The 20,879-nt window shown below is 40.7% G+C and overlaps 1 protein-coding gene across 4 annotated transcripts in view; it reads left to right on the top strand.

Annotated features, from left to right (window-relative positions):
* Positions 1–20,879, top strand: part of Znf143 (zinc finger protein 143) — a 38,527-nt gene that overhangs the window by 3,784 nt on the left and 13,864 nt on the right. The window contains exons 2-11 of one of the 4 annotated variants that reach the window (XM_028894631.2): positions 2,762–2,880; positions 3,190–3,282; positions 4,090–4,173; positions 5,014–5,094; positions 9,393–9,589; positions 11,622–11,696; positions 13,144–13,263; positions 17,391–17,466; positions 18,903–19,028; positions 20,639–20,818. In XM_028894631.2, coding sequence (XP_028750464.1) covers positions 2,769–2,880; positions 3,190–3,282; positions 4,090–4,173; positions 5,014–5,094; positions 9,393–9,589; positions 11,622–11,696; positions 13,144–13,263; positions 17,391–17,466; positions 18,903–19,028; positions 20,639–20,818 — 1,144 coding nt within the window. In that variant the 5' untranslated portion in view covers positions 2,762–2,768. Of the gene's footprint in view, positions 1–2,761; positions 2,881–3,189; positions 3,283–4,089; positions 4,174–5,010; positions 5,095–9,392; positions 9,590–11,621; positions 11,697–13,143; positions 13,264–17,390; positions 17,467–18,902; positions 19,029–20,638; positions 20,819–20,879 lie in introns of all 4 variants that reach the window. The other 3 variants (XM_028894630.2, XM_028894629.2, XM_028894627.2) reach the window with 3 other exon arrangements.

Here is a 20,879-nt window from a genome sequence, read left to right as displayed (position 1 = left end):
GTGAGACTATCTCAAAAAACCAACCAAACAAAAAGATTTATTAATGACTGAGCCGCCTTTTTAACAATTGGTACCAAGTTGTCCAATTACAGTGTAAATTTTGTTTAACCTCTACACAGTACTTTAATGTCCAGTTTTTGTCCTGTGTAGCCCTGGAATGAGGTTTTTGGTTGTTTTGTTTTGTTTTTGAGGCAGAGTATCCTGTTGTAGCCTTGGCTGTCCTGGAACTAGCTCTGTAGAATAGGCTGACTCACAGGGATCCTCTTGCCTCTGCCTCCCTCTCAAGTACTGGGATTAAAGGCATATGCTACCACACCCAGCTCTAGAATGAGTTTCTTAAAGATGAAGGTTGCTGGGCATGCTGGTGTTAAAGCGCTCAGGTAGCATGTATGAGGCCTTGAGTTCTGTTGCACCTCCAAAAGGGGGGCAAAATAATAATAGCAATATATACAATAAGGAAGACTTTTTGCTTTTGTTTTTTGAGACAGGGTTTCTCTGTGTAGCTCTGGCTGTCCTGGAACTCACTTTGTAGACCAGGCTGGCCCCAAACTCAAGGAGATCTGCCTGCCTCTGCCTACCAAGCTTTGCAGATACTACCAGGCAGGAAGACTTCTTTCTTATTTCTCTATATCTCTGATAGCATATACTAGGTAGTGAAGTGTGTATTCACATATGTCAACATTGTGTACACACACTTTTGAGGAGCTTGCTGATGGTAAGGATGGTAGGGATGTTTTTGTTTTTTTGAGACAGGGTTTCTCTGTGTAGCTTTGCGCCTTTCCTGGAACTCATTCTGTAGCCCAGGCTGGACTCAAACTCACAGAGATCCTCCTGGCTCTGCTTCCCAAGTGCTGGGATTAAAGGTGTGTGCCGCCACAGCCCGACTGATGGTAAGGATCTTAAGGAGAATGTAAGAATGGAATTACAAAGGTAGGTGGGAAACTGAGCTTCTGCTCAGTTGGGGTTAATTCTGCAAACAGTGTGATGCAGGGGGTGGGGAGATGTTCAATTCTGAAAGGGTTCTATCCTAAGATTTCTTTGCAAGGTTCCGAAGTTCTTCCTCTTCTTTAGAGGAACCTAAGCTAAAATGTTTTTGGTTGTTTTGTTTTGTTTTTCAGAGCTGAGGACCAGGGCCTTGACTTTGCTAGGCAAGCATTTTACCACTTAGCTAAATCCCCAAACTCTAGAATATTTTAGAGATTTATTTTTATGTGTGTTTGTATTTTACCTGCATGTATATGACTGTGTAAGTGTGCCAGGTTCCCTTGAACTGAAGTTATAGACAGTTGTAAGCTGCCATGTGGGTGCTGGGAATTGAACCTGGGTCCTTTGGAAGAACAGCCAGGGTTCTTAAACCACTGAGCTGTCTCTCCAGCCCTGTCCATAAGTAAATAAATAAATAAGTAAGTAAATAAATAAATAAATAAATAAATAAATAAATAAGATGAAGGCTGGAACGATGGCTCAGCAGTTAAGAGCCCTGGCTGTTCTTCCAGAGAACCCAAGTTCAATTCCCAGCAACCACATGACAGCTCACAACTGTCTGCAACTCCAATTCCAGGGGATCCAACACCCTCACATTGACATACATGCAGACAAAACACATTAAATAAAATTTTTAAGTCTTTTGGTAGATAGTTTTTTATTTCTTTTGGGTAGATTCTAGGAATAACTGGAGTTTCAGTGTATCTACAGAGGATTTACAAAAAATTAAAGGACACACTAACAGATAGTGAGAAATTATTAAGTGTCTGTATGTGTCTTGAACAGTGAATCACCCTCAATCCTTGGGAAGTATTATTAGCAACAGCTTGAAAACTGAGTTGTGACAGGAGAGAGTAATAGCTGGGATAGATGTGGTATTTTGCTTGCTTTATTTATACTTTTTCATGGATAGATGCTGATGCTAAGAAACTGGGGTAATTGAGTCATTCATATAAGGCCCCAGAGCTACCTAAGGAGGAGAGACTGATAAATGTAGAGAACGGGAGGGATGAAGTGCAATCTGATACTATAATTTTGAGGTGGTGTGATTTATATTATTGTTTTGAGACAGGGTTTCACTGTGTAGCCCTGGGTGGCCTAGAACTATAGATCAGACTAGCCTCAGATTCACAAAGATCCTGCCTCTGGAGTGCTGGGGTTAAAAGCGTGCAGCTAGACACCCTACCAGTAAGTTTTTCAGTATTACAGAAAGCAGACCTGGGCCTGTTTGCCAAACTGCTATGTGTAGATATGTCCTTCAGCTGTGTCATTAGTGTGTCTGTCTTGCTGGAGTTTGAAGAGATGTTTGTTAGTTTTAATAACCCTACCCTACATATTAAGTGAAATTTCATCTTCCATTAAGCACCATTCACATCTTTATCACAGTTTTTTTGTGATTCACAAATGTTATTTGCAGCTTTTTTAACAATAAAATGATTTTTTGCTTGTTTTGTTTTTTTGAGATAAGGTTTGGCTGTGTAGCTCTGACTGTTCTAGAATTCATTATGTAGACCAGGATGCCTCTGTCTCCTGAGTGCTGGGATTAAAGATATGTGTCACCATGCCCGACCAAGATTTTACATTTGTGTATTCAGTGTGCTCACTGGTGTGCATGTGTGGATGACTTGTAGAAGCTAGTTCTTTCTTTCCTCTTACGGGATTCTGGGGATGAAACTCACGTTACTAAACTTGAAAGTAAGTGCTTTCCCTGCGAGCTGTCTCAGCTTCTATTTCATGTGCGTCTCCTTGTTCTCAAGTGCTCATGTTTTTCTTCAAGGTAGAAAATGTTGTTAGCCCAAATAAATCGGGATTCTCAGGGAATGACAGAATTTCCTGGAGGAGGAATGGAGGCCCAACATGTCACCCTGTGCCTGACAGAGGCAGTGACCGTGGCAGGTAAGCGATCGTGCTGGAAAGCATCATGGGAGCATTGAAACTGCAATTAAAGAACTTTTTACTTTTTAAAAGAATGCCATACATGTATCCAGTGTATCTTGATGATATCCAGACCCCTCTCACTCTCTGACATTTTCAATTTGGCTACATAATTTTGTAAATTCTAAAAAAAAAAAAAGATTCTATTTGAGTCTCCTTAAGAGCTAAACAACTTGTTTTTTTGCCTAGTTTTCATTTTATAGAAAAGAATTTAATATCATTAGCGTGCAAATATGTAGCTATCTGAAAAATAATTTTGTTTTATCATAGATGGTGACAATTTAGAAAATATGGAAGGTGTAAGTTTACAAGCTGTAACACTTGCAGATGGCTCCACTGCTTACATACAGCATAATTCTAAAGGTATGTGCATCACATGTGGCCAGTTGGTTAACATCAATGACTCAGAACCCTGACCAACTAGACCTCCATTCTAATCTCGTAAAGGTGCTGTGTGGCATATGATACTTAAAGTGGTTGCAATTTAACTTAAGTTTTGCTTTGATAATTTTGGGCTACTCTGAGATAGCTGAAAGATATTCTGGGGTACTAAAAGGGAAGGAGAAGAGAAGTAAGACATTTGTTACTTTTTTATTCTAGGTTGTGAGTCATTGTGTTTAGAAAACATGTACAGAATATATTTGGTTTTCTTAAAATGACATTGTCTAAAAAAAAAAAAAAATGACATTATCTCTGAATTGAGGTTTAGTTTGCTTCAGGAAATAGCCCAGTTTTAAAAACTCCTTTTTTGTATGGAAAACTGTCATGTGTATGTGGACAAAGGTATACACAGCTCCCAGGGATGATAATGTCAACTGAATTCACAAACACTGACATGTCTGTTCAGCTTCCCTGTGCTCAGGGCCATTGGTACCAAGTGGTTCTGAGAGATACAGAGGTTCAATGCATGCAGCTTACTGTGACAAGCCACTCTTCCTCTTGAATTTGTCTGATTGGAAATTGGAGGGAGGAAGGATGGCTGAGGGAGGATTTTCTGCTTTCTGTAGGGTCACTGGATGTGATATTGAATTGCCTCAGAACATTGAGGGAAGAACCAAGATGAACATGAGCTTACGTAGTGTATGTTTTTATAGTTGATATCATTTTGAAATTGTATAAAGTTTTAGATTTTTTTGCTGCTAATTTATTGGCTTGAATATTTTGTTACAGATGGGAGACTCATTGATGGCCAGGTCATTCAATTGGAAGATGGTTCTGCTGCCTATGTTCAACATGTCCCCATACCTAAAAGTAGTAAGTATTTAAGACACAACAGCCAAGCATGGTAGCTCATGCTTTTAATCCCAGCACTCAGAGCAGGAATGTCTCTGAATTTGAGGCCATCTTGGTCTATATAGTACAGGGTAGCCAGGGTTATACAATGAGATCATTTCTTTAAAAAAAAAAAAAAAAAAAAAAAAAAAGAGACAGTGCACAAGAAGCTCCTCTGATTCTCAGACCTCGTAATTTGCTGCCTCCAGCTTGTTCTTACTACCTAAATTTGGTCTGATTTCTAGTCTTTCTTGAAGATGGGTCAGTAGATACCAGGCAGATGATCAAACTTAACCAAGACTCCTTGGAAAAGACATTGCTGGCCTGAGCACAGAGATGAGTAGACAGAAATCCTAAGGAAATGTGGCTATGTTGGAGCTCATTTTCTTTTTTTCTCCTTTCAATTCTCCTCATCCCTGGAATATATTCTTAAAACAAGTCTCGAAATTCCCTTTTCTTTGTAATAGTTTCTCAGAGCAACTTCACTGAGATGATTTAAATGTCCAGTGACGGGGCTGGAGACATGGCTCAGCAGTTAAGAGCACTGACTGCTCTTCCAGAGGACCTGGGTTCAGTTCCCAGCACCCACATGGCAGCTCACAACTGTCTGTAACTCCAGTGCCAGGGGATCTGACATCTTCACACCAATGTACATAAAATAAATTTAAATAAGTTATTTTTTAAAATAATGTCCAGTCCAGTGTCCTGTCCAGTGATTCCTGAAGCAGGTATACGTGTTAATCTGACTCTGTTGCTGCTGCGTGAGTTAGCTGGAACATGCTGAAAGTGGGGGATCTAAATGTAAGCATTGCTCTTGAGCAGGGGACAGTTTGCGGCTGGAGGATGGGCAAGCGGTGCAGCTAGAAGATGGAACCACTGCATTTATTCACCATACTTCAAAAGGTACAATAGTTCTGTGACTATGAATAATATAGGGAAAAGTGGGAGCATGAGGAAAAGAACTGCCTTTGGCTGTTGGAGTGCTGTTGGGGAAACAGCTGTTTAGTCCTTGAAGTACACAGCAGCAGGTTAGGACGCTATTTAAGGAAAAACTTAGTGGCAGTTTGAGCTGTTCAGGGTCAGTTTATCACAATAAACAGCACAGACATGGAGACAGGTGTTTGAATACCAAGAACTGACATATGTCCAAATTATGGTTTCTCCATTTGTACTCAAAATGAATGTGTTATTCTTTTAGGTTAAATGTTACATTAAATATTGAGGATCTGTTTGCTTATTTGTTTGTTTATTTGTTTCGGTTTTTTCAAGACAGGGTTTCTCTGTGTAGTTTTGGTGCCTGTCCAGGATCTCACTTTGTTTTTTTTTTTTTTTTTTTTTTTTTTTTTTTTGGTTTTTTTCAAGACAGGGTTTCTCTGTGTAGCTTTGCGCCTTTCCTGGATCTCATTTTATAGACCAGGCTGGCCTTGAACTCACAGAGATCCGCCTGGCTCTGGATTAAAGGCGTGCACCATCACCGCCCAGCTGTTTGTTTGTTTTTTAATGTTCCTAAGGCAAGTAACTTTAATGTCCTAGACCTCAGGTTCCTATCTATACAGTAGAGGTGGTAAATTCTGCCTCACAGTATTTGTGTACAGTTTAAATATAAGACATATAGCCAATACTAGATATGGGGGCCTATGTCTGTAATCCTAGCATTTGGAAAGCAGCAACAGGAAGATCACTGCAACTTTAAAGATAGCCTTTCTACCATAGTGGGTACCAGGACAGTCTAGGCTACAGGCAAAACAAAAAGTAAATAAATTGTGTAGTACAATGCTCATAGTAACTACTCAAAAAAAAAAAAAAAAAAAAAAAAAACACAAATGTCCATTTCTCTTTTCATTTTTTTGAGTCTGCTGGACCTGGTGAGCGATTCTGAAGTGGGGAGTGTGGCATTGGGAGATGATAGCTATGAAATATAGACGTAGATGAAGAAAAAGAGACACAGGATAGCTTTGGGAGGGTTCTGGGTCAATACCACAGACACTGAGTTCATTACTTACAGCCTTTATATACCCAAAGCACGAGGGGCAGAAAGACCTTCCCCTTTCAAGGACATCACGGTTCAAGGAACAAAGTACAATCAAGTGTAAACACCTCCTTAGTATGAAGATACCTGGTGCCCAGCCTTATGGCAAATCATCCTGTAATTAGGCCAAAACATACTACTATGCAGCTTTTTTTGGGGGGCGGGGGGCATGGACAGATGGACGGACAAGCTCAGACTCTCTGACCTTGAGTCAAGAGGAAAAGAAGCCAGGAGCTGGGATCTGTGTGGGTTCCCACACCTTTAAATATAAAAGAATGATTTTGTGTCTGTGTGTGTCACAAACTAGTCCCTTGATTTTAAGAATCTTTCACTTCAGCTTTGCTCCATTGACCCTTTGTAAACCATATTTCTTTCTGATGGAGAAAAATATGAGAGCACTCGAGTTTTTTTTATGTAGGCACTTAGTGCTGTGAACTTGCTTCTTAGACCCACCTTCTTTATGTCCCATAAGTTTGGATATGTTATGTTTTCTCATTCAATTCTAAAAAGTTTTCATTTTCTTCTTGATTTGACCCATTTTTCATTCAATAGTGAGTTGTTCAGCTTCCGTGAATCTGTATACTTTCTGCTGTTTCTGTCGTTGATACTCAGCTTTAATCATGATTGTCAGATAGGATGCAGGATGTTGTTGCAATTTTCTTATGTTTTCTGTCTAAGTATGTGGTCAGTTTTGGAGAAAGTTCCATACCTGCAGAGAAGAAAGTACACTCTTAAGTGATCTGTTAGGTCCATTTGACTTAGTACATTAACACCAGCATTTCCCTGTGTGAGGGTTAATGTGGCTTTAGCTGTAGTAGTGTTTCTTTTATGAACTTGGGTACCTTTGTGTTTGGTGCATAAATGTTTAGAACTGCAATATCCTCTTCTTGTTTTTTCCTTTAATGAGTATGTATTATCCTCACCTATCTTTCCTGGTTAGTTTTTGTTTGGAGTCTATTTTGTTATTATAATGGTGACTATGCCTGCTTACTTCTTGGTCTATTTGCTTGCAATATCCATCCTTTGACCCTGAGGCAATGTCTGTCTTTGGTGAAGTGCATTTCCTGGATGTAGAAGAAAGACAGATCCTGGTTTGTTTGTTTGGTTTGGTTTTTTGACCTGGTGTTTCTCTGTGTAGTTCTGGATGTCCAGAAAAACTTGCTCTATTGACCAACCAGGCTGGCCTCAAATACAGATCTGCCTGCTTCTGCCTTCTATGCCACTAAGCCCAGCTTGTTTTGTTTTGTTTTCCCCTTCTTCTTGATCGGTTTTTTTTTTTTTTTTTTTTTTTGGTTTCTCAAGACAGGGTTTCTCTGTGTAGTTTTGGTGCCTGTCCTGGATCTTGCTCTGTAGCCCAGGCTGGCCTCCAACTCACAGAGATCTGCCTGGCTCTGCCTCTTTTTTAGTGCTGGGATTAAAGGTGTGCACCATCATCACCACTGCCGCCGCCGCCACCGCCACCGCCGCCCAGCTTGATCCTGTTTTCTAATCTAGTCTGTTAATTGTGCCTTTTTATTGAGGAATTTAAGAGACTATAAATACTAAAAATGAGCAATGGGCAGTGTTTATTGATTCCTGTTGTTTTGTTATGGTGTGGGCTTCCCTCACCCTTTCTTTTCATTTGCTGGTGTGGGGTTATTTATTCCTGTGGTTTCTTTGGTGTGGTTAACTTTTTCAAGCTGACCTTTCTAGTGCCTTCTGTAAAGCTCGGTTGGTAGATGGATATTGCTTAGTTTTGATTTTATTGTAAGTTTTTTTTCCCCCAATTGTGATTAATAGTGTTGCTGGGTATAGTAGTCTGGGTACCTGTGGTTTCACAGAGTTTATAGAACATCTGCCCAGGCCCTTTGACTTCCAGAGTCTCCATAAAGTCGAGTGTTATTCTAATGGGCCTGCCTTTATATTTGACTTGGTCTGCTTCCCCTTGCAGCTTTTAATATCCTTTCTTCTGTATGTTTAGTGTTTTATTATGTGTCATAGGGAATCTTTTTTCTAGTCTTATTTGGTGTTCAGTATGCTTCTTATACCTTTATAGGTGCCTCCTTCTTTAGATTGGGGAAATTTTTTCTATGATTTTTTTTTCCTCTTGAGACAGGTTTCTCTGTGTATCCCTGGCTGTCCTAGAACTCACTCTGTAGACCAGGCTGGCCTCTAACTCAGAGATCCACCTGCCTCTGCCTCCCAAGTGCTGGGATTAAAGGCTTATGCCATCACTGACCAGCACTATGATTTTATTAAAAATAAATTCTGTTTGGCTGGGTGGTGGTGGCACATGCCTTTAATCCCAGCACTCGGGGAGGCAAAGGCAGGTGGATCTCCGTGAGTTCAAGGCAACCTGGGCTACAGAATGAGTTCCAGGACAGGCACCAAAACTACACAGAGAAACCCTCTCTTGAAAAAACAACAACAACAAAAATACAATCCCCTGTGTCCATTGCTCTTTTCTGTGCTGTGAAAAAAAAATTCTGTTTGTATTTTCAGGTCTTGAACTAATTTTCATTATTTCAATCAAATGTGTTTTCACAGTCTCCATTAAGGCATTTATTCATATCCTCTTTAAGGTCCTTGAACATATACATAATTGTTATCTTAAAGTCTTTGTTTTGTGCTTCAGCTAAATTGCATTTCTCAGGGTCTGTTGCCACAGGTATTGGTGGCTTCTGGAGGAGGTATATTGTCTTGGCTGTTCATGTTTGTATTTTTGTGCTGGATCTAGGCATCCAGAGTTACGATATTTGTGGTGTTTTCGGTGTAGATATATGGTCTTGTCTTTGTTGGGTGGGTGTTCTGTTCTTTGGTAGCTATTGCCCTCTCTGGGTCCTAGGCAACTGTGGTAGCTATGGGGTCCCTGGTAGAGAGTGCTTTCTGAGGGTGGACCAGCGCCACAAAGGAATGAAATAGGTGGGGGAAAGGCTGATATAGGCCATGGAAAAGAGCGAGGGGGACTAGGGCCTGCACCAAGAGGCGGAGTCCCTGGGGAGTAAAGTTAGGTACAGTAAAGTCACCTCCCCGAATCTCAGCCCAGTGTTGGCCACTGTGGGTCCCTGGTAGAAAGCATCTCTGTGGATTAGTGACCGACACAGGAATGGAGATGAGCCGTAAGGGAAAGCTGAGGAGCTTGGTGGCCTAGTGTCGGCCTTCAGTGTAATGCCTTTCGTTTCCATTTTCCCAGACAGTTATGACCAGAGCTCGCTTCAGGCAGTTCAATTGGAAGATGGCACAACAGCGTACATCCACCATGCAGTGCAAGTCCCACAGTCTGATACCATCTTGGCAATTCAGGCTGATGGGACAGTGGCAGGGCTGCACACTGGGGATGCTACAATTGATCCAGATACCATTAGTGCTTTGGAGCAGTATGCGGCAAAGGTATGGTACTTTGCAACTTCAATACCATCTCTGGACCAGGGGTGCAGTTGAGTCGTTATGGTGTTTGTTGTGACATGACGAAACCCTAGAGTCAGCACTAGCACTGATAAACCAAATGTGGTGGCACACATCCGCAGTTCAGGAGTTCATTGTCATCCTTAACTACCTAAAAGTTGAAGACCAGCCTGGGATACATGAGACCCTGTCTCAAAGACAAAGCAAACAAAAAAACACCACCAAAAAGAAGAAGCAGGACTAGGGAGAAGGATCAGCAGTTAAGGGCCTTGACTGCTCTTCCAGAGGACACAGGTTCAATTCCCAGCACCCACATGGCAGTTCACAACTGTCTGTAACTCCAAGATCTGACATCCTCACACAGACATAACAGTAGGCAAGACACCAATGCACATAAAATAAAAATAAATAAATTATAAAAGAAAGATGAAGTAAAAGTAGCAGCTAGCAATTTAAAATAAAAAATATGAGTCGGTACTAAAGAATTCAGCATTTCTTTTCAAATACGTGAATGCTAGGAGTGTAGTGCATGCTTATAGATGATCACAGGTTTAAAGACCCACTTGGGCTGCATAGTAAGATCTTGTCTCAACAACAATTAAAGAAATGCATAAAGAGGGCCAGAGATAGAGAGATGGCTCAGTTAAGAACACTTGTGCTGGGTGATGGTTGTGCACAGCTTTAATCCCAGCATTTGGGAGGTAGAGACAGGTGAGTTCGAGGCCAGCCTGGTCTACAGAGTGGGTTCCAGGACAGCTAGGGCTACACAGAGAAACTTTTGTCTCAAAAACCAACAACAACAAAACAAAAAAAAGAAAGAACACTTGTTGTTCTTGCATGGGACTCACATTTGACTCCTAGAACCCGATCCAAAACTCCAGTTCCAGGGGATATAAAACCCTCTTCTGACCTCCACAGGCACCAGGCACTGCAGTTGGGTTGGTATACTGACATACATGAAGGCAACATACCCATAAAATAAAATTTAAAACTTAAAAAAAGAAAGAATTGGGGAAGAATAACTGATTGGAGTAAACTTTAAAAAAATAAATAAATAGTCGATAATTTACAGTAGGAAGTCAAGGATGAGTTCCGTAAAGGATATAATAGAGTAGAAATCAGAAGTAAAATTAGAGATTAGGGCTGCAGAGATGGCTCAGTGGTTAAGAGTACTGGCTGCTCTTCCAGAGGTCCTGAGTTCAATTTGCAGCAACCACATGGTGGTTAACAACCATCTACAATGAGATCTGATGCCCTCTTCTGGCGTACGGGCAGACATGCAAACAGGACACTGTATACATAATAAATAAATCTTCAGAAAAAATAAAATAAATTAAAAAAAAAAGAAATTAGAGAGAGAGAGAAGTGGGGAGGATTCTTGAAGTTTTTGCCTGTACTAAAAGTGTATATTTTATATAATTTAAAAGTTTGGGCGTAGGGAGAGAGGGTATGGAGATATGGCTATAATCCCAGCATCAGGGATGTAGAGGCAGAAAGATCAGGAATTCAGGTTCATCCTTAACTATATAATGAGTTCAAGATCAGACTGGACCACATGAGACTCTATCTCACCTCCATACCCCAATAGCTTAGGGGAACTAATGGTATGGTTCAGTGGTAGAGTGCAAAGTACATGGAGCCTTGGGTTCAGTCCCTAGCACCATGATAACAGGTAAAAAATAGTTGGTTACTTTTTAATTTGGGAGGAGTTCTTTGTTGTTTGTTTTTTGAGACAGGGTTTCTCTGTTGGTCCTGATTTTCCTAGAACTCTCTCTTTAGAGCAGGCTGGCCTCGGACTCAGAGATTCACCTACTTCTGCCTCCTGAGTGATGGAATTAAAGATGTGTGCCACCACTGCCTGGCTGGGAGACTTTTAAGAATGTACAATGATAGCTGATAATAAATCTGCATGTTACCCAGCCTAAACCATTATCAAAATATAAAACCTGGGGCTAGAGCTCCTTTGTACAATACTTGTCTAAATGAAACCTTTTAAAGCTTTCTTTTATTCTTTGAGGTTTCCATTGATGGGAGTGAAAGCGTAACAAGTACAGGATTGATTGGAGAGAATGACCAAGAGAAAAAAATGCAGGTATGTAAAGCTGAGTCGTGTTAGTTGAAAAAAAAAATTTATTATTATTTTAAATTGTGTGTGTGTGCACTCAAACACCAGGATGTCTGTATGTTCTGGTACCTATGAATACTGTTGCCCCTATAGGTCAGAGGCATGTGATTTCCTTGAAGTTGGAGTTAAGGTGATTATGAATTGCCTGATGTGTTAGGAACTTGGGTCCTTTGGTAGCCATTTGCAATTTTTATGGTTTTAGACTTTTTGGGGTTTGTTTTGCTTTGTTAGCAATACTAGGGAAAAAATGACCCGCTACTGAATCTAAGTGTAGACTAGGATCCCATGGATTTTATCTCTTATGGGAGATTGAAGTGACCTGATAGCCTCTTTATCACTGCTTTTGAAATCGAAAGAAATACATTTGACATTGCCTTGAGGTTCCATTTCCTTTAGACAAAAGGAAAAGTGTAGCTGCTGAGATGGATTCCTTGAGTATGTCAGGAAATAACCAGGTACAATGGGAATTTTGTTTACTTTGGATATTTTTAGGTAGATTCTCACTGTAGCTAATAAGCCTTAATCTCATGATCCTCCACCTCAGTGTCCCTAACCCTGGGATTTCAGGCATGTGCCACAACACTGACATGCATCCTGGTTTTCTAGGTGGAAATGGATCTGTGAGCTCAAAATGTGCACTCTTTTAGTGTCCCTTTTGACTATTCCAGAGCACTGACTTCATTCAGCCTTAGAACAGAAAGAACCTTCATAATTTGAAGTGCTGGACTCTTAGCAAAATGATGTTCTGAGTTGTAGCTCCATAATATGGTTTCATCTTTTTGTAGTTAGATTTTTTCTTTGGGCTGCCATCTCACAAATAATGACATGGAGACTTACTATTAATTATGAAAGCTTGTCCTTAGCTTAGGCTTATTCTCAACTAGCTCTTGTAACTTAAATGAACCTATTTTTATTTATTTATTTATTTATTTATTTTATTTTATTTTATTTATTATGTATACAGTGTTGTGTCTCCATGTTTGCCTGCAGGCCAGAAGAGGGCACCAGATCTCATTATAGAAGGTTGTGAGCCACCACGTAGTTGCTGGGAATTGAACTCAGGACCTCTGGAAGAGCAGCCAGTGCTCTTAACCTCTGATCCATCTCTCCATCCCATGAACCCATTTATATTCATCTACATTCTTCCACGTGGCGTTACCTCTTTTCCATCTCACACCTCATATTTCCTTGTCTTGCTGGTGAATTTCATCTCTTGTATCCCCCCCCCCCCCAGACACAGTTTCTCTGTGTAGCTTTGCGCCTTTCTTAGATCTCGTCTGTAGACCAGGCTGGCCTCGAACTCACAGAGATCCACCTGCCTCTGCCACCGAGCACTGGGATTAAAGGCATGCGCCACCACCGCCGGGCTTGTATTTCTCTATAAGCACCTTAAGTCATATTTTTTTTTTTATAGATTGTCTTACAAGGACATGCTACAAGAGTAACTCCTAAATCTCAACAGAGTGGAGAGAAGGCATTTCGGTGTAAATACGATGGATGTGGCAAACTCTATACAACAGCTCATCATCTTAAGGTATGTATGTAAGAGAGAAGTAGCTAGTCACAAACATACTACGGCAGGCACTGACTGCCAGCATGGTCAGACTCAGACATTCCTGTTCACTCCCATTCAGAAGATACTGACACACACTCACACTCAGAAACACAGGAGTCCGGACAGGCTCAGTAACTATCTGTTCTCTAAGAGCTTGGATGATTTATCTCTGTATCCCTAATTCCAGCATATTCACTGGCAGATATCTATATTAAATTCAATACAATTAGTACATTTCAGTTATGGAACTTACGTAGTTTTCTTTCTTTCTTTTTCCTTTTTCTTTTTTGAGATAGGGTTTTCTCTGTGTAGCCCTGGCTATCCTGGAACTCACTCTGTAGATCAGGCTAGCTTGGAACTCACAGAGATCCACCTGCCTCTGCCTCCCGAGTCCTGGAATTAAAGCAAACTTACATAATTTTATGAGAGTTGTGTTTCATCACTAGAGTAGAAGTGAGTCACTACAATCTAGCAGAAGTTCAAGTTTAACCTGTGATTAGTGACGTGGCTCAGTGATAGAGCAGTTGTCTGTTACGTACAGGCCATGGGTTCAATCCTCAGCATTGTAGAAGGAAAAGACTATCTCGTTTTTTCAAATATTTGAGCCAAGAATTCTCTTCACTTATTTATTTTTCTTACAGATGCAGGGTCTTAGCTAGGTCATGGGGGCACACACTTTTAATCCTAGCACTCAAGAAGCAGAGTTGGATGGATCTCTGTGAGTTCAAGGCCAGCCAGGTGTACAAAGCGAGTTCCAGGACAGCTAGGGCTGTTACACAGAGAAACCTTGCCTCCAAAACAAAACAAAAAAGTATCAAGGGTCTTAAATTTGCTGGGCCAGTGTTCTACCATTGTCCTATGTCTCCAGCCCTTGGTTTTTTTGAGACAGCATCTCACTGTGTAGCTTAAGTTGACTTCTGATTTCTATCCTTCCTTCTCTACCCTCTAATTTCTGGGGTTGTAGGAATATGCCACCACACCCAGCAATATTAATTTGGTGGAGGGCTATTTTTGAAGTGTATACTACTATACCTAGCCTCAATATTTTTATTTTAATTACAACAAAACACAATAGAATATGCCATGACTTTTAACAAATAGCTCAGATTTAATGAGTAATTTACCTTCTCTAAGGAAATATATTTGGGACAGTGGTTTTAGAGCATATCTCTCATACTTATCAATGTATGACTTTGACATGTTAGGTGACCTCTTGGTACCTCATTTTCCCTTATCTATAAAACTGTTTGCCAGGCAGTGGTAACACACACCTTTAATCCCAGCACTCAGATTTTAATCTCAGGCAGATTTCTCTGAATTCAAGGCCGGCCTGGTCTACAAATTGAGTTTGAGAACAGCCAGAACCCTGTCTCGAAAAAAACACACAAAAAAAAAAAACCTGGTTATCTCAGGCTGGGAATGTCACTCACTCAGTAGAGTACTTGCCCCGTCCTGGATTCATTCTCTAGCCCCACGTAAACTGGTCATGGTGACACATACCCTTAATCAATGCTCAAGAGGTAAAGGCAGAAGCCTCAGAAGATTAAAGTCACCCTCACTGCAAAGCCAGGCTGGGATAGATGAGACTGTCTATAACATAACACTTTCTTACAGAGAGGTTGTGAAAATTAGTTAATATTGTTCATATAAATTACTAGAAAGAATGAACCCATTAAAGGTTCAGTGAATGTTGGGCATTGGCATAAGTACTCATACCTCGTAGCAGCCTTCAATAGTGGCTGCTATTTTACCTCACTTTACAGAGAGGGCATTGAGGCTTAGAAAGGCAGGTGCAGAGTTGGAGATGTAGCTCAGTTAGTAGAGTGTAGCTGGAATTTTCTTTGGGCCTCCAACCAGCTCCCAAATTAAGACACAGAGACTTATTAATTATGAATGCTTGACCTTAGCTTAGGCTTGTCCCACTAGCTCTTTTAGCTTAATTTAGCCTGCATCTATTCATCTATGTTTTGCCTTGGGACTGTTTACCTTTCTTTTACTCTGTATGTCCTACTTTCCTGCTTCCTCTGTATCTGGCTGGATGGCACCTGGCATCTCCCTGTGGTCCCCTTTTCTTTCTTCCTCGAGCCTCAATTCCTCCTCCTATTCTCTCCCTATCTGGAAGTTCCACCTATACCTCTTCCCTCGCTATTGGTCATTTAGCTTTTAATTAGACCAATCAGATACCTTAGGCAGACAAGGTAAAATAGCAATACATCTTTACATAATTAAACAGTTCCACCTATACCACCTCCCTCACTATTGGCCATTTAACTTTTTATTAGACCAATCAGATGCCTTAGGCAGGGAAGGTAATACAGCAACACATCTTTACATAATTAAACAAATGCAACACAACTTTACATAGTTAAACAAATATTCTGCAACATAACTTTACATAGTTAAACAAATACTCTGAAACATAAACAAATGCAGTGTTCTTTGCATAGTTAAACAAATATTCCAAAACAGAACAGTGCTTGACTAACATGAATAAGATCTATCTCTAGCACCCCATAATCTGGGTGTGGTGGTACATACCTGTCCCAGTACTCAGGAGGATCAAGAGCACAAGGTCATCCTTGCCTACAGAGAGAGTTTGAGGCCATCGTGGAATACATGAGACTGCAGCTCAGATAGATAGGTAAGTAGGTAGGGAGAGAGACAGAGAGAAAAACAGGTACCCAAGGCCATTCCTCTAGTAGTGTAGCCTTGCTTCAGATTTGAGATACATGGCTTTCTAGCACAGGTTACATGCCACAGTCCACTTTGAGAAACCTGTTGCTCTCTTCCTCATTCTCATCATGCACATGTGTCATAGTAGTTCCTATGACAACTCTAAAAGCACTGAAATGATCCTGTTTTTTAGTTTAAATGAGTCCTTGTTGCTATGTAACATTTGGGTCTACATTGAGAATTACTGGGCTATAGTTTTTGTGGAAAAGCTTTTTTCTTAACTATAAATGCTCGGTCTTAGCTTGGCTTGTTTCTAGCCAGCTTTTCTTAACTTTAAATTAACCTGTCTGTCTTTTGCCTCTGGTCTTTTACCTTTCTCAGTTTCTTTCTTTTTCTTTTTTTTTTTAAATAATTTATTTAATTTTATTTTATAAATAAATAAAATAAATTGGTGTGTGGGTGTCAGATCTCCTGGAACTGGAGTCACAGACAGTTGTGAGCTGCCATGTGGGCACTGGGAATTGAACCTTGGTCCTCTGGAATAGCAACCAGTGCTCTTAACCACTGAGCCATCTCTCCAGCCCCTCTATTTCTTGTTTTGTTGGTTTTTCAAGACAGAGTTTCTCTGTGTAACAGTCCTGGCTGTTGTGGAACTCAATATGTAGATCAGGCTGGCCTCAAATTGATACCCCTCCCTCTGCCTCCCAAGTACTGGGATTAAAGGAGTGCACCACCACTGCCTGGCTCCTTTCTCTATTTCTTTTGTTTTTGTTTTTCAAGACAGGGTTTCTCTGTGTAGTTTTGGTGTCTGTCTTGGATCTCGCTCTGTAGACTAGGCTGGCCTCGAACTCACAGAGATCCACCTGGCTCTGCCTCCTGAGTGCTGGGATCAAAGGCTTGTGCCACCACCGCCCAGCTCCTTTCTCTATTTCTTATACCTTCCTTTCTTACTCCATTGCTGGTTATATAACTGGGTGGCTGGCCCCCTTGCGTCTTCCTCTCCTCTCTTGCTCCTTCTCTGGCTACTTCCTCTTTCCTCTCAGATTTCTCCTATATATTCTCTATGCCCCACCTATTCTTTCTCTTGCCTTACTATTGACCATTCAGTTCTTTATTAAACCATCAGGTGTTTTAGACAGGCACAGTAACACAGCTTCACAGAGTTAAACAAATATAATATAAACATAAGTAACACATCTTAAAATAATATTCTACAACACAATAGGACTAGTGATATAGCTCAGTAATAGCTATGGCATCTCATATCTGAGGCCCTGGGTTCAGTCCCTAGTACTGTAAAAAGAAAAAGAAGTTGGGGGAAAAGCATAAAACAAAGTCATTTACTAGTAGAGGAAAAAATAGATTTAACTTGAAAATATCTTTGTCACAGAACATGGAAAGGAAACAGAATCATGCTTGTGTTTTAATAACAGGTCCATGAACGTTCACACACAGGAGACCGGCCTTATCAGTGTGAGCATTCAGGCTGTGGGAAAGCATTTGCGACAGGTAAAAACATAAATTTTCTTTGCTTTTTAGTTCAGTGGGGGATTGCCCAGGGCAAACCGGAGGCAGGACCCCTTTCTGTTTTCTGAGACCACAGTAGCACATGATCAACTTTTTAGTCGTACTATTTTTATATTTGTATATACATGTGCCTGCATGAATTTATGTGCACCATGTATGTGCAGGTTCCCCTATAAGCCAAAAGAGGTGATTGGATCCCCTGGAATTGTAGTTGTGAGCCACGTGATGTGGGTGCTGGGAACCCAAACCTATGTCCTCTGCTACAGCAGTATGCACTTTGAACTGCTAAGCCATCTATCCAGTCCTTTCAGTCTTTTTCCTAATTGCCTCTTGTCCCGCTTGCTCTGGACCTCCCTCTGTGTTATCATTTTTCTCAAAGATCTAGCTCTGCCTACATATTTGCTGCTCCTCATTCCATCCTCTGCTTTCTTCTACCAGGAAAAATAAAAGCCGTGCGTTAAAAGCCAGGTATGGCAGTGCTCAATTTTAATCCCAGCACTGGGGAGGCAGAGGCAGACAGTTTTCTATTAGTTTGAAGCCAGACTGATATGTGCAATGTGTCCCAGGCCAGCCAAGGTTACAAGCCAAGGCTGCCCCCAACCCCAAATGCTGACTTAAAATATAACTAATACAGCCCTAGAGAGCCATAGAGAATTGAGCCATGTGTCATGGGGGTGCTGGGAATCCAACCCAGATCCTTATTACATGAGTAACAAGTGCCCTGAATCACTGAGCCAGCTCTCAAGCCCCACCCTTTTTTTAAAAAAAAAAAGATTTATTTATTTATTATGTATACAACATATGACTGCAGGCCAGAAGAGGGCACCAGATCTCATTACAGATGGCTGTGAGCCACCATGTGGTTGCTGGGAATTGAACTCAGGACCTCTGGAAGAACAGTCAGTGCTCTTAACCTCGAGCCATTTCTCCAGCCCCTAGCCCCACCCTTTTTAACATTTGGTTTTTCTGTTTAGTTGGTTTGTTTTTGAGGCATTGTCTCACACTGTATCCCAGGCTGCCCTCAAATTGATGACGGTCCTCCTATTTCAGCTTCCCATATATTGGGATTACAGGCATGAGCCACCATACCTAACTTGCCTCATATATTTTTAATAGTCATGCTATTAAAATTTTTATTTTTATTTTATTTTATCCTGGTTATTTGCTGTATATTCCCATAAGTTACTTTCCAAATACTTGTTTAGAGGTGTACTGTGTTGCTAAATTTCTTTTTCTTTTCTTTTTTGTTTTTCAAGACAGGGTCTCTTTGTGTAGCCTGGCTGTTCTGGAACTCAATCTGTAGACCAGGCTGGCCTCAAACTCAAAAAGATCTGCCTGCCTTTCCCTTTCGAGTGCTGGAATTAAGGGTGTGTGCCAGCACCACCTGGCACTAAATTTCTTTAAAATATTTCTTAAAGGTTATGGATTAAAAAGTCATTTCAGAACTCATACTGGAGAAAAGCCATATCGATGTTCAGAAGATAATTGTACAAAATCTTTCAAAACTTCAGGAGATCTACAGAAGCACATCAGAACCCATACAGGTACCAATACAATCAATTTCAAATCTAGGCCAGGAATTATGTTTTTGGTGGTAGCACAGGCTGGTGTTGGAGTTGATGCCTCGAATCAGCTTCTCCGGTTCTGGGGTTACAAACTGGTACTATCAGGCTAAACCAGAAATTCTTAATCTGCGGGGTGGGGATGGAGTCTCTGAAAAAAAAAAAAAAAAAAAAATATAAAGAATCATTGTCAGGCCTTATCTTAAACCCCTAAAATTTCATCAGTTTGCTGTTTGTGCCTGCGTACTTCTTTCCGAGGTGAAACCCCAGCAATACAACAGTAGCCCTCGTTCACCAACCCTCTGGCTTTGCAGAAACTGCCTGAGCAACAGTGTATTTTCCTAGGATTACTCATTTGATAGATAGCCAAATGGAGAACAGACCCTAAGGTATAGGATTCCTCTCTTGTTGCTAAAGGAAATACATAGTAGTCTCAGCACTTGGAGGCAGAGGCAGGCACATTTTGTGAGTTACGGAGCAGTCTGGTCTACAGAGCTAGTTCCAGGACAGCCAGGGCTACACAGAGAAACCTTATCTGGAAAAACCAAAAAAGAAAAAAAAATGTCTCCAATAAATGATATACCTACACATATAGGTACATATATGTGTATGTTCAGCAGATATTTTTATGTGTTCTATGGGTGGTACTAGATTAAAGAAATAGCAGATTGTTTTCTTATTATTGCATTTATTAATTATCATGGATGCATACACTACGATGTATGCATGGAGGTTAGAAGACAGCTTGCAGAAGTTGGTTCTCACCTTCTACCATGTAGTTCCCAGGGACAGAAGCACTCAAGCTGTTAATAGAGTTGGTGACAAGTGCTTTTTGTCTTTTCTTTTCGTTTCGTTTTTTTTTCAGAGCTGAGGACGGAACCCAGGGCCTTGCACTTGCTAGGCAAATGCTCTACCACTGAGCTAAATCCTTAACCCTGGGTGACAAGTGCTTTAACCTCCCACCTACTGAGCCATCTCACTGACCCCAGAAATTATTTTTCTTTGTGGTATTATAGAATAAATAAAATAAGAAATAAGCCTTAGGGAATCCTATAGTTCAAACTTAATCCTTTTTATAAAATAAAATTGTATTACACTTACTTTGTATGTTTATGCACATGTGTGCACCATGGCACACGATGGCGGCTGAGAACAGTTTTCAGGAGTTGATTTTTCCTCTATCCTTTAGGTTCCAGGGATGCAACTCAGGCAGTTTGTTTGTTTTGGCAGCAAGCATTTATACCCATGGAGCCATCTTGCTAAACCTTAAGTCTTATTCCTGAGCCTATTTTTCTTTTATCTTTTCTCTGACGTTTTAGTCTATGTTTTTCTCAGCTCAGTTTTTAGTAGGATTCTATCTTGGAAAGTCACAGTCATTGATGAGTGTTGAATGCCATTCAGTTTTCTTATGTCAACCCAAGTTTGGAGTGGAAGATGCCTTCTCTAGAACACCAGTGCTTAGAAGGGAAGTTCAGGGCAAGCAGGCTGCAGACTGGGGTGAGACCCTGGACGGAGCCAAGTGATGAGACATTTCCATTCTCTGTGTATTTTATGTTTTGCGCCATTTAACTTACTCCCTTTTGTATCTTCAGGAGAAAGGCCCTTTAAGTGTCCTATTGAAGGCTGTGGTCGGTCCTTTACAACATCAAATATCAGAAAAGTGCATATTAGAACACACACAGGAGAAAGACCTTACTACTGCACAGAACCAGGATGTGGGAGGGCATTTGCCAGCGCAACCAATTATAAAAACCATGTGAGGATACACACAGGTAATGATTGCTGATGTCTTGGCCCTGCCTTTCAAGGTTTCCAACTAGTCTCTTCCTCCCA

Source organism: Peromyscus leucopus, chromosome 1, assembly GCF_004664715.2.
Source record: "Peromyscus leucopus breed LL Stock chromosome 1, UCI_PerLeu_2.1, whole genome shotgun sequence".
Taxonomy (NCBI): Eukaryota; Metazoa; Chordata; class Mammalia; order Rodentia; family Cricetidae; genus Peromyscus; species Peromyscus leucopus.
This window is presented reverse-complemented; position numbering and strand designations above follow the sequence as displayed.